Genomic DNA, 13,644 nt, shown 5'->3' on the forward strand with positions numbered 1-13,644 from the left:
CAGAGGCTGAGTCACTGGCCTACTGGTGTTCTTCCATGCCGTCCATGGGAGGGGTGCGTCACTTGAGTGGGTTGAGTCACTGACGTGGTCTTCCTGTCTGGGTTGGCGCCCCCCCTTGGGTTGTGCCATGGCGGAGATCGTTGTGGGCTATACTCGGCCTTGTCTTGGGACGGTAAGTTGGTGGTTGGAGACATCCCTCTAGTGGTGTGGGGGCTGTGCTTTGGCAAAGTGGGTGGGGTTATATCCTGCCTGTTTGGCCCTGTCCGGGGTATCATCGGATGGGGCCACAGTGTCTTCTGATCCCTCCTGTCTCAGCCTCCAGTATTTATGCTGCAGTAGTTTATGTGTCGGGGGCTAGGGTCAGTCTGTTACATCTGGAGTATTTCTCTTGTCTTATCCGGTGTCCTGTGTGTATTTAAATATGCTCTCTCTAATTCTCTCTTTCTCTCTTTCTGTCTTTCTCTCGGAGGACCTGAGCCCTAGGACCATGCCTCAGGACTACCTGGTATGATGACTCCTTGCTGTCCCCAGTCCACCTGGCCGTGCTGCTGCTCCAGTTTCAACTGTTCTGCCTGCGGCTATGGAACCCTGACCTGTTCACCGGACGTGCTTGTTGCACCCTCGACAACTACTATGATTATTATTATTTGACCATGCTGGTCATTTATGAACATTTTAACATTTTAACATTTTGACCATGTTCTGTTATAATATCCACCCTGCACAGCCAGAAGAGGACTGGCCACCCCTCATAGCCTGGTTCCTCTCTAGGTTTCTTCCTAGGTTTTTGGCCTTTCTAGGGAGTTTTTCCTAGGGAGTTTTTCCTAGCCACCGTGCTTCTTTCACATGCTTTGCTTGCTGTTTGGGGTTTTAGGCTGGGTTTCTGTACAGCACTTTGAGAATATCAGCTGATGTACGAAGGGCTATATAAAAATAAATTTGATTTGATGATTTGATTTGATTTGACTGGGAATACATGACTGGTCACAGAAACCTAAAAAAAAAAAAAAAAAAAGGTAGGGGCGTGAATCTGAAAACTAGTCAGTATCTGGTGTGACCACCATTTGCCTCATGCAGCACGAGACATCTCCACACAGAGTTGATCAGACTGTTGATTGTGGCCTTTGGAATGTTGATCCACTCCTCTTCAATGGCTGTGCGAAGTTGCTGGATATTGGTGGGAACTGGAACACGCTGTCATACACGTCAAACCAGAGCATCCCAAATAGCTCAATGGGATGCTGGCCTTCTAGGCAGAGTTCCTCTGTCCAGTGTCAGTGTTCTTTTGCCCATCTTAATCTTCTCTTTTTATTGGCTAGTCTGAGATATGGCTTTTTCTTTGCAACTCTGCCTAGAAGGCTACCATCCCGGAGTCGCCTCTTCACTGTTGACGTTGAGAATAGTGTTTTGCGGGTACTATTTAATGAAGCTGCCAGTTGAGGACTTTGTGAGGCGTCTGTTTCTCAAACTAGACACTAATGTACCCCTTGCTCAGTTGTGCACCGGGGCATCCCACTCCTCTTTCTGTTTTGGTTAGAGCCAGTTTGCGCCGTTCTGTGAAGGGAGTAGTGCAGAGCGTTGTACGAGATCTTCAGTTTCTTGGCAATTTCTTGCATGGAATAGCCTTCATTTCTCAGAACAAGAATAGACTGACGAGTTTCAGAAGAAAGTTATTTGTTTCTGAACATTTTGAGCCTGTAATAGAACCCACAAATGCTGATGCTCCAGATACTAAACTAGTCTAAAGGCCAGTTTTATTGCTTCTATAATTAGAACAGTTTTCAGCTGTGCTAACATAATTGCAAAAGGATTTTCTAAATGATCAATTAGCCTTTTAAAATGATAAACTTGGATTAGCTAACACAACGTGCCATTGGAACACAGGCGTGATGTTTGCTGATAATGGGCCTCTGTATGACTATGTAGATATATTCCATAAAAAAATCTGCTTTTCCCAGCTACAATAGTCATTTACAACATTAACAATGTCTACACTGTATTTCTGATCAGTTTGGTGTTTTTTTAATGGACACATTTTTTTTGCTTTTCTTTTAAAAACAAGGACATTTCTAAGTGATCCCAAACTTTGAACGGTAGTGTACATACAGTAGGTATCCTGATCGGGTGTGTAAGTAAGTAAATCCACCAGCCTACAGGTGTGTACAATTCCAATGAATACAGAGGAACTTCCCTATTGCGCAAACAAAGCCAGTCAGAAAATCCACAATTATTTTTAGAATAGTCAGTGACGAACATTTAAAGATACTCCAACATCCTAGATTACTCAGTGTGAAAGTAATGACACACACACACACACACACACACACACACACACACACACACACACACACACACACACACACACACACACACACACACACACACACACACACACAGATCTGTCTGCAGCCTCAGTCTCCTCCTAATCTGCAGGTTAATCCTCTTGTTGACTCGGCACCTGCACCGGTGCACCACAGGACCTCCCTCTGCTTAGCTCAGCCACATCCCCAGCCAGAGTGTTTGTGTGTGTGTGACTGAATGTGTGTGCATGTGTCTCTCAGCCTCACAACAACCTGGGTTCCCGGTGAAGACCTCCGGGGCCGCTGACCCTGCAGGGGAGGTTGATTGTGGTCGCGGCCCAGCGGAGAGTCCCCTAGCTGGGGTAGGCGGGAGCAGCGCCTCTCTCATTACTGGGCCTAATGAGTCTTTAGCCTTAATCTGAGCCTGGCCAAGCAGCAGCAGAGCAAGGGGCCTGGGGGACAGAGTGGGCGCTGTTGGAGGGCTGGAGGCACCAGGGCTCACACAGATCACCCCTGACGTCAGCCTTACGGCCCCCAGAGACCAGAGGGTGGAGAGAAGGGCCATTCAGCAGAGCCAGAGTCATGTAGGGCCAGGGAGGTCTGGACTGGCTGGAGCCCTGGGTCACTTTCATTTGGCACCAAATGGATTGAAACAGGGAGGGACGACCGATACTTATCCAATGAGAAATGCACATTTTTGCCATCTGTTGGAAAATGGTTTTAAACACTTTGCTACAGTGTGCTTGAACGAACACAATCTTGGACGCAGTGGACGTTGGAACAGTAGAGGGCGCTCGTGCGAGAGGGCGTCCGGTCCAGACCAGTCTGACTCTAGCCTTTAGAATGACGACATGGCAAATAAAAAAATAGTAATCCCTTGATATAAATCACAGAGATCATTGTGATGCCATTGGAAAAGCACATGAATCAAAGCGGAAGTCATAATGTAAAATGTCATAACAACAATATACAATAAGCCATCCACCTTATGAGTGGCCGTTTGACGAGCCTAGATATGAGAGAGTTGAGGAGAAGTACGTGTCAATTGTGCACTCCTGCCTTATTAATGTGTGTGTGTGTATTTACTCATACATATACACTCACACCTTTGACTGGACTCAAAGGAGGGGCAGCGAAGGGAAACTGAGGGGATCAATGCTGCCAGAGCAATGGACTGAACTTGGCTTGGGGTCTGTGATGGTGTGAAAGAGAGCAAGAGTGTGCGCGCACAATCTCCTTAAATGAAGAGATGTATAGAGGGGCAACAGACACAAATTAAAAAATGCTTTTTTAGCAGCCGGTGCCAGCCTCGGCCTCAGCCTACCTGTGTGATAAATCCTCCTTCAGTCCTAGCGTCTTATCTTAAGACCAAACGGTCTCAACAGTCTCCCATTCAGCGCTCTCTTTAAAAGACGTCCTCCAGTGATTTTTTTTACTTTTCCTGTTGAAGAGCGATTTCCCAAGTACAAATACAGTAAAGTCCACAAACCAATATATTGATATAAAAAATATAAATAAAATAAAAATGTGCTATGCTACGACAGCGCCGTCCGAAATAATCATTAGTAAATGTAATCATAACTAAACTTAACAAATTGCCATTATTATTACTACCGGTTCTAGTATTACGCTATACTGCAGTTCTGTGTGTGGTTTGTCCAAGTGGTGTTTCCGTACCCCAGCAGAAGCCGTTGCTCGACTGCTGTGGTTAGGTACAATCAATGTCAAACACTGTACTGTCTCTCTATTTCATTACTTTCAAATGTATTAAAAAGTGGAAGACTAGAATGTAATATGAATGTTACGTAGGCTATATCACATAGCTAAGTTGCCTGGAAAGTTAATTAGCCACACATTCAACCAGCGACCAACAATGGTGCTCACAGACGTATTCAAATAACATTAATGTCTTTATTACGTTATATTTGCCACGTGAAGTCTGAGTAAAGTGTCAATTATGATGATTTACCTATATTTAACTAGGCAAGTCAGTTAACCTCCCTGGGCAAGGTTTGCGTCCCACCTAGTCAACAGCCAGTGGAATCGCGTGGCGCGAAATACAAATACCTCAAAAATGCTATAACTTCAATTTCTCAAACATATGACTATTTTACACCATTTTAAAGACAAGACTCTCGTTAATCTAACCACCTTGTCCGATTTCAAAAAGGCTTTCCAGCGAAAGCAAAACATTAGATTATGTCAGGAGAGTACCCTGCCAAAAATAATCACACATCCATTTTCCAAGCAAGCATATATGTCACAAAAACCAAAACCACAGCTAAATGCAGCACTAACCTTTGATGATCTTCATCAGATGACACTCCTAGGACATTATGTTATACAATACATGCATGTTTTGTTCAATCAAGTTCACATTTATATCAAAAAACAGCTTTTTACATTAGCATGTGATGTTCAGAACTAGCATACCCACCGCAAACTTCCGGTGAATTTACTAAATTACTCACGATTAACGTTCACAAAATACATAACAATTATCTTAAGAATTATAGATACAGAACTCCTTTATGCAATCGCGGTGTCAGATTTTAAAATAGCTTTTCGGTGAAAGCATATTTTGCAATATTCTGAGTACATAGCCCGGCCATCACGGCTAGCTAATTTGACACCCACCAAGTTTGGCCCTCACCAAACTCAGATTTACTATAAGAAAAATTGGATTACCTTTGCTGTTCTTCATCAGAATGCACTCCCAGGACTTCTACTTCAACAACAAATGTTGTTTTGGTTCAAAATAATCCATAGTTATATTCAAATACCTCCGTTTTGTTCGTGCGTTCAGGTCAGTTTCTGAAGGGTGACGCGCGAGCGCATTTCGTGACAAGAAATTTCAATATTCCATTACCGTACTTCGAAGCATGTCAAACGCTGTTTAAAATCAATTTTTATGCTATTTTTCTCGTAAAATAGCGATAATATTCCAACTGGGCGACGTTGTATTCATTCAAAGGCTGAAAGAAAAAAAGGAGAATTCTCATGAACGCACATCTCCAGTGTCACTGTTCCCAGCCTGACCACTCACAAACAGAGCTGCTGTACTTAGCCCAGAGACTGCAGACACCCCATTACACTTTCTGGCGCCTTCTGAGAGCCAATGGAAGCCTTAGAAAATGTCACGTTACAGCAGAGATGCTGTATTTTCGATAGAGATGCCACAGAAGGAGAACAAATTGTCCATCAGGGCACTTCCTGTATGGAATCTTCTCAGATTTTGGCCTGCCATATGAGTTCTGTTATACTCGCAGACACCATTCAAACAGTTTTAGAAACTTTAGAGTGTTTTCTATCCAAATCTACTAATTATATGCATATTCTCGTTTCTGGGCAAGAGTAGTAACCAGTTTAAATCGGGTACGTTTTTTATCCGGCCGTGCAAATACTGCCCCCTAGCCCCAACAGGTTTTAAGATCAAATTCTTATTTTCAATGATGGCCTAGGAACAGTGGGTTAACTGCCTTGTTCAGGGGCAGAACGACAGATTTTTACCTTGTCAGCTCGGGGATTTGCTCTAGCAACCTTCCGGTTACTAGTCCAACGCTCTAACCACTAGGCTACGCTGCCGCCGCCCCTATCATTTATGTTACGCTGCATGTGTAATTTATGTAGACAGTAGTAGCATTCATTTATTGCATATTTGTATAGTATAGCTGTACTGTATAGTATAAGGTATAGCTGTACTGTATAGTATACTGTAAAGCTGTACTTGCTTATGATAAATAGCATTATTAGCGTTTGTTTGATTAAAGTGCAAGCAGTTTTATTAGTCAGCTTTCATTCACAGTGAGTGTCATGGAGCAAGAGGAAGGGTGGCAGTGACATTCGTCAGTTTTTGGGCCTCAGAGAAAAAAAAAAAAAAATATGTTGAGAGCAGTGAGAACCAGTCAGATGGTAGAAGTATACAGTAGTACAAGAGATGAGTCAATGTTTCTATAATAATCACCAGTCAGATGGTAGAAGTATACAGTAGTACAAGAGATGAGTCAATGTTTCTATAATAATCACCAGTCAGATGGTAGAAGTATACAGTAGTTCAAGAGATGAGTCAATGTTTCTATAATAATCACCAGTCAGATGGTAGAAGTATACAGTAGTACAAGAGATGAGTCAATGTTTCTATAATAATCACCAGTCAGATGGTAGAAGTATACAGTAGTTCAAGAGATGAGTCAATGTTTCTATAATAATCACCAGTCAGATGGTAGAAGTATACAGTAGTACAAGAGATGAGTCAATGTTTCTTGATATAATAATCATTGCCGTTCAAATCAGAAATGGTTAGTAATCCATTCCTGAACATCATGGCAAGAAACACCACGTTTACTGATAATATTTATTTCATGTTCACTCTGGTCTGTTCAAAGTAAAGAGAGAGCATGAGCACGGTGACAGGACAGGGCGAGAGAGAGAGCACGGTGACAGGACAGGGCAAGAGAGAGAGCACGGTGACAGGACAGGGCGAGAGAGAGAGCACGGTGACAGGACAGGGCGAGAGAGAGAGCACGGATCTGGTGCATGAATTGGGGGGCTTCTTTAATCAATCTGTCAAGTTCAAGGTGATTTTCCAAGAAATCGCAAAATCAAAGCATGGTTTCACCTTGTTGAAACCTCTCTGTCCCACCAGGTGGACTGTTCGCACCCCTGCCATCCGCTCAGTTCTCAGCCAGTATGAGTCAGTGCTGACAGCCCTTGAAGAAATGGCATCATGCAGCTCATCTGACACTTCAACTAAGGCTAATGGCCTTGATGGAACATTTCTAAAAGGGAACACTGTGCTCTGCCTTATAATGGCTGAAGACCTGATGGGGGATTTGGAGTGCCTGAACACCTCCCTGCAGCTTAGGAAACAGACTGTTTCAGGCATGTTGGAGGCTGTGGACCATGTGCAGGACAAGCGAACGGAGGAGCACGTCGATGTCTTGTTCGCAAAGCAACTGCTATGGCAACAAAGTTGGACCTATAACCTATTCAGATGCCTCATATCCGCAAAACTACAAAGCGTTACACCGGTCAGGCTGCAGCCCTTATACATCCGGACGCCCAGTTTTTGTACAGAGCCCAATTCTACAACGCCTTGGACACACTGAATACTCAATTCATAGAGAGGTTTGATCAAGCTGGATTCCACAAGCTGCAGCAGCTTGAAAATGTGCTCCTTTGCGGAGACATGGACAACGTGGTAGACGAGTATCCTGAATTAAATTCAAGACTTCTGCAGGTGCAGCTGGCCATGTTTGGGGCTAATTACACATATCAAAAGAGCTCAGATGTTGCTAGCATTATTGGGGAAATGGTGCCAGAGGTGAGAGGTCTCTTCAGTCAGGTGGAAGTTTTAGTAAGGCTTCTGCTGGTTGTCCCTGTCTCCTCTGTAGAGGCTGAGAGGAGTTTTAGTGCCCCGAGGAGGTTGAAGACATGGCTTAGATCATCCATGAGTCAAACAAGGCTGAATAATGTGGCCATGTGTCACGTGCACCAGGAGAAACTGGACCTTGACGGAATATGCCAGTCTTTTATCGGTGTCAACGATAAGCGCAAAAAGGCCTTTGGATCCTTTGCTTGAAGAATGGCAAGTCAAAACACATGTCATTGCCTGAAGACGAGATGAGAGGATAGGAGAGGAAAGGAGAAGAGATGACTGGAGAGGAGAATATAGGACCAAAGGAGGATAGAGGGCTGGAGAGGATTATGGTTATACTTTATTCATCCCTAATCTCTGCCATTACATACAATGAAACAAGAAAAGGTAAACAAATAAAAAAGAGCAGTGTAACACAATACACTATTAGACATTATTGTAAAAAATAAAATAATAAGAAGTTCATCCCATGGGTTAGTGAATTTTTTAATATTTTAGAATGGCAGGAAATTAATTTTCTATTTTTTTTCTGGGGGGGACCCCCAGACCACCCTGCAGATTTGGTCACCCCCAATGTTGATTCCATGGCTACGGCCTTGTTATTTTTTTGACAACCGCAAACTTCAAGGATCAGGGCATTCAAGGAGTTAGTTTGATGGGAGGTAGTAATGTCATCGGCCTCCCACCTTGCTTGAGGAGCAATAGAGATCACTTGTGCCATGTCATGGACCAACTCTTTAGATGTGGCTTTTGTTAAGTAAATCAAGTATGAATTATTTCATTTAACTAGGCAAGTCAGCTAAGAACAGATTCTTATTTACAATGACAGCCTAGGAACAGTGGGTTAACTGCCTTGTTCAGGGGCAGAACTGCATATTTTTACCTTGTCAGCTCTGGGATTCAATCTAGCAACCCTTTCGGTTACTGGCCCAACACTCTAACCACTAGGCTACCTGCCGCCCCAATGGGGTGAAAAGGAGATTCGAGTGCCACATTCCTTTCAGGTGTGTCATGATGACTCATGTTGACACGAGGCCGGCCCGACTTCAATGGGCTACGTCTCAAATGGCCCCATTATATAGCAAGAGAAATAGGGTGCCTTTTGGGACGTAGACATGTTTGTCAAGGTAGGGTGGGGAGGGGAGTGGGGGAATTCCTAACGCCGCCACACCAACTGTAGGCTTCGACATGAGGATATATTCCTACCTTTTATTTTGCTGCTTTATCCTCTCTGTCTGTACAGAAGTGAGGGCGGCTCCTTATTGCAGTTAGGGTGGGTCCATACTTCCGACTGGACTGTGTCACGTGAAAAGGGGTTACTATGGAGCAACAACATCTCCATGTCCCTTCTATGCAAAATTAGCAGTAATTGCATTACAGTGGCACTCCAGGCTCCTTTTCACCTCTTTTATCATGTGAATTACTTCACAATAGCACAGCACACTTCAGTAGGTGGTGTAGGTATCCTCATTACATGGCACAAATGGGCTGTGTGGGTCCTCAAATGTCCTCTATTGTTCAAAATAGTTCAAAAGTTCAAAATAGCAGAATTTTTAAAGACCTTACACGGAACCCAAACCGGCTGCGCACGTGCGTCATCGTTCATAAATGTATTTTGTCCTCCTACACCAAACGCGATCATGACACGCACGTTAAAATATCAAAACAAACTCTGAACCAATGACATTAATTTGGGGACAGGTCGAAAAGCATTAAACATGTATGGCAATTTAGCTAGTTAGCTTGCACTTGCTAGCTAATTTGTCCTATTTAGCTTGCTTGCTGTTGCTAGCTAATTTGTCCTGGGATATAAACATTGAGTTGTTATTTTACCTGAAATGCACAAGGTCCTCTACTCCGACAATTAATCCACACATAAAAACGGTCAACTGAATCGTTTCTAGTCATCTCTCCTCCTTCCAGGCTTTTTTATCGTTGAACTTATATGGTGATTGGCATCTACACTTTCATAGTATTACCACGACAACCGGCAACACAGTTCATCTTTCAATCACCCACGTGGGTATAACCAATGAGGAGATAGCACGTGGTTACCTGCTTCTATAAACCAATGAGGAGATGGGAGAGGCAGGACTTGCAGGCCGATCTGGGTCAGAAATAGTAATGACTTCTATTTTAGCCCTTGGCAACGCAGACACTCATTGACGCGCGCGAGCAGTGTGGGTGCAATAATTGAATAACATGGATTTCTAAAAAAGTATTGCAACGCGAGCGGTGTAGTCAGGGTATTAGAATCTTCTAGAATACAAGTCCTCTTCAATGAGAATGGCCAGAGAATGATAGAGGTAGAAACTGCTGAGGGAAGGACATACGGAACCTGCTGTACACAGCAGAGGCAGAGAGTGTGTTGGTGACAGGTAACAGTAACCAGCCTCTGTCTAATTAATCATTACTAGATCTTAATAACAACAAGAGCCTTGGGATATTCTTATTCCATTTTCTATGAGAAAGTGTACCAGACCAAGACATAGGTACCGCAACCTTGCCAAAACCAACCCAACGAGTGAGAGGGTGAGAAGCGGAGAGAGAGTGAGACAGACAGACAGAGAGAGAGAGAGAGGTGTCAGTGCAGTAAGGCTCAGTCCTTACCTGTAGTGTACGTGTGTGACTGTGGGAGGTCTGTAGCCAAAGATCCACGTCTGGATGTCCATGGGCCTGGCTTTGGAGTACGCTATGGTCACGTCCACCACCCACTGCAGGCCTTTGGCTTTACTACCTGCACAGACAGACAGAGAGAGAGAGAGTTAAGACATGAATGAGATGGCATCATGGGCAGACAGTGAGAAATATATGGACAGGGCAGAGAAGAGGGAGAGAGTGGCAGAGAGAGAGAAAGCGGGATGTGAGATAGAAGGGAGAGAGAAAGTGTGTCTCTTTCAAACAAATGCGCACACGCACAGACAGCGCTGTAAGGGGTGTGTGTGTCTGTCAGAGAGGGCTGTGTGTCCTCAGGGCTGTGACAGAGAGGACAAGTGAAGCTGAGGGCGTTCAAACCATCAGGTGAGGAATGTCTGGCACAGACACACAGGCCGGGTTTGAAAACATTAAGCGCGGTCAAATCCTTGCTTCCTCCGTCCTTGTTTCCTGAATTCCTTTTCAAAGCCCATTGGAAGAGAGGATCTATGGTCCCTCTGTCAGACCTCCTTCTCCAATGAGCTTTGAGAGGAATTGAGGAAAGGATGGAGGAAGCAAGAATGAGGGCTAGTACTGTTTTCAGACACAGCCACAGAGCCATTACTCCACTCCATCACTCCTGGGTTGCATCCCAAACGGTACTATTCCATATAGGTCCTGGTCAAAAGTAGTGCAGTATAAAGGGAATAGGGTGCCATTTGAGACGCAAACCTGGTTTAAGAAGGCGTCACAGGGGCCTCTGATCTATGACATAAGGCTGCATTGGCCTACCAATATAGATGTGGCCTGTGAGTGAGTGAGTGAGTGTAATATGTGAGTGTAGTGAGTGAGTGAGTGAGTGTAATATGTGAGTGTAGTGAGTGAGTGAGTGAGTGGATGGCTCGCTTAAGTGGCTGACTGGGTAGTGTTCGTGTGTGTGTGCTTGCGCTCGCGCATATGTGCATTACCAGATGGCGAAGGCAGGAAAAAAAAACTGAGGCGGAAAAAAGATTGCCAGCTCACGCAGGTCTTTTAGAATGTAAATCACTTAAGAGCACTTGGACAACTGCCGTTTCAAAACGTTGCTAAGATTAACCCAGACAGAATTACACAAGACCAGAGTGCTGATGCTGGCCAACAGAGCACCTATTCCTAGGTGGGTAATGTTGATGCTGAACAACAGAACACCTATCTTTGGGTAGGTAATATGTAGGTAATAGCTTGGCGCCAGCTCCGAAACAGGCGCGTTGCCAAGCTCTCTCTACATCCACGTACACCAGCGAAAACAATACTGTAATGACAACACAGCCACTCATTTGATACGACATCAGAGTAGCCTGGCTGTTGTAAACAGTTATGGAGGGAGCAAACACAGGGGTCCCAAATGGCACCCTATTCCAAATATATAGTGCACTACTTTGGACCAGGGCTCATAGGGAGTAGTGCACTATAGAGAGAATAGGGTGCCATTTAAGATGCACCCAGGGACAAATGTCTCCCTGGCAAAAAGGATAGTCAGGCCACACTCTTAACCAATCAGGAGGTTCCTTGTTCATACCTTCTACTGAACCAGGGGTATAATAGACACCTGTGATTGGCCACTGGCGCACGGGAAAATCCCATATAAAGCTTACTAAAACCAGCCAGTAAGCATGCTTCAACTATGCAAGTGACTTTTCCTCTTAACCATATTACACGTTTGAATAATGGAACCAAACCACATTACACTCTTGAATAACGCAACAATTCCCAAGCATGTGCAGACAAAGGATTTACTTTCTCGTCTAGAGGCTGCACATTACATTTTTGCTTCAAGACAAAAGCACACAGTTGCTAACAGCATGTCTTCAAGTAACGCTAGCCTATCAAAGATGAATGATTAACCCTCCCATACGAATATAAAAGTACAACAGGCCTACCTTACAACATACCAGTCTTCATTTTTAGCAATATCATGCAAATCAGTACATGTGGTAAAAATAAATTGCAACTGAAAACGTGGGTATAAGTGAATTCATTGGGGAGTTTCCGAGTGGGTTTTATTTATTTATATGCATGCCTATATCCACCAACCCCCCCCTTTTTATGCCTCATGATTTGTTAACTCATGCACAATTAATCTGGACTTCAGTCTGATCAACTGGAGCCTTTGATAACCACAGCTGCAGGTAGCCTAGAGAAGCCAATGCGCTCTGATCACATCTGGGCCTGGCTAGGGGAAACGAAGCAGATACGTCATGCATCTATAGCCTAAGCTGTGTATTTGTAGCCTAAAATAGACCCATATATTTACGTTACTTTTTATAAAAAATGATTGACTGGAATAATTAAAATCGCCACAATAGTGATGACATACTGTATGAGAATATATATTTTTTAAATTATAAATACAAAGGCCTTGCATAAACATAAAGCAAGCTCAGCCTAGTTAGTTACAGTGGGGCAAAAAACTATTTAGTCAGCCACCAATTGTGCAAGTTCTCCCACTTAAAAAGATGAGAGAGGCCTGTAATTTTCATCATAGGTACACTTCAACTATGACAGACAAAATGAGAAAGAAAAATCCAGAAAAATCACATTGTAGGATTTTTAATGAATTTATTTGCAAATTATGGTGGAAAATAAGTATTTGGTAAATAACAAAAGTTTCTCAATACTTTGTTATATACCCTTTGTTGGCAATGACACAGCTCAAACGTTTTCTGTAAGTCTTCACAAGGTTTTCAAACACTGTTGCTGGTATTTTGGCCCATTCCTCCATGCAGATCTCCTCTAGAGCAGTGATGTTTTGGGGCTGTCGCTGGGCAACACAGACTTTCAACTCCCTCCAAAGATTTTCTATGGGGTTGAGATCTGGAGACTGGCTAGGCCACTCCAGGACCTTGAAATGCTTCTTACGAAGCCACTCCTTCGTTGCCCGGGCGGTGTGTTTGGGATCATTGTCATGCTGAAAGACACAGCCACGTTTCATCTTCAATGCCCTTGCTGATGGAAGGAGGTTTTCACTCAAAATCTCACGATACATGGCCCCATTAATTCTTTCCTTTACACGGATCAGTCGTCCTGGTCCCTTTGCATAAAAACAGCCCCAAAGCATGATGTTTCCACCCCCATGCTTCACAGTAGGTATGGTGTTCTTTGGATGCAACTCAGCATTCTTTGTCCTCCAAACACGATGAGTTGAGTTTTTACCAAAAAGTTATATTTTGGTTTCATCTGACCATATGACATTCTCCCAATTTTCTTCTGGATCATCCAAATGCTCTCTAGCAAACTTCAGAGGTGCCTGGACATGTACTGGCTTAAGCAGGGGGACACGTCTGGCACTGCAGG

The 13,644-nt window shown here is 43.8% G+C and overlaps 1 protein-coding gene across 2 annotated transcripts in view; it reads right to left on the reverse strand.

Annotated features, from left to right (window-relative positions):
* LOC106607581 (acyl-CoA:lysophosphatidylglycerol acyltransferase 1) overlaps positions 1–13,644 on the reverse strand; it is a 104,731-nt gene that overhangs the window by 22,232 nt on the left and 68,855 nt on the right. For both annotated transcript variants that reach the window (XM_045720686.1, XM_045720687.1), the window contains exon 6: positions 10,288–10,414. In XM_045720686.1, coding sequence (XP_045576642.1) covers positions 10,288–10,414 — 127 coding nt within the window. The remainder of the gene's footprint in view (positions 1–10,287; positions 10,415–13,644) is intronic.

The sequence above is a fragment of the Salmo salar genome, chromosome ssa06, assembly GCF_905237065.1.
Source record: "Salmo salar chromosome ssa06, Ssal_v3.1, whole genome shotgun sequence".
In the NCBI taxonomy this organism is placed as follows: Eukaryota; Metazoa; Chordata; class Actinopteri; order Salmoniformes; family Salmonidae; genus Salmo; species Salmo salar.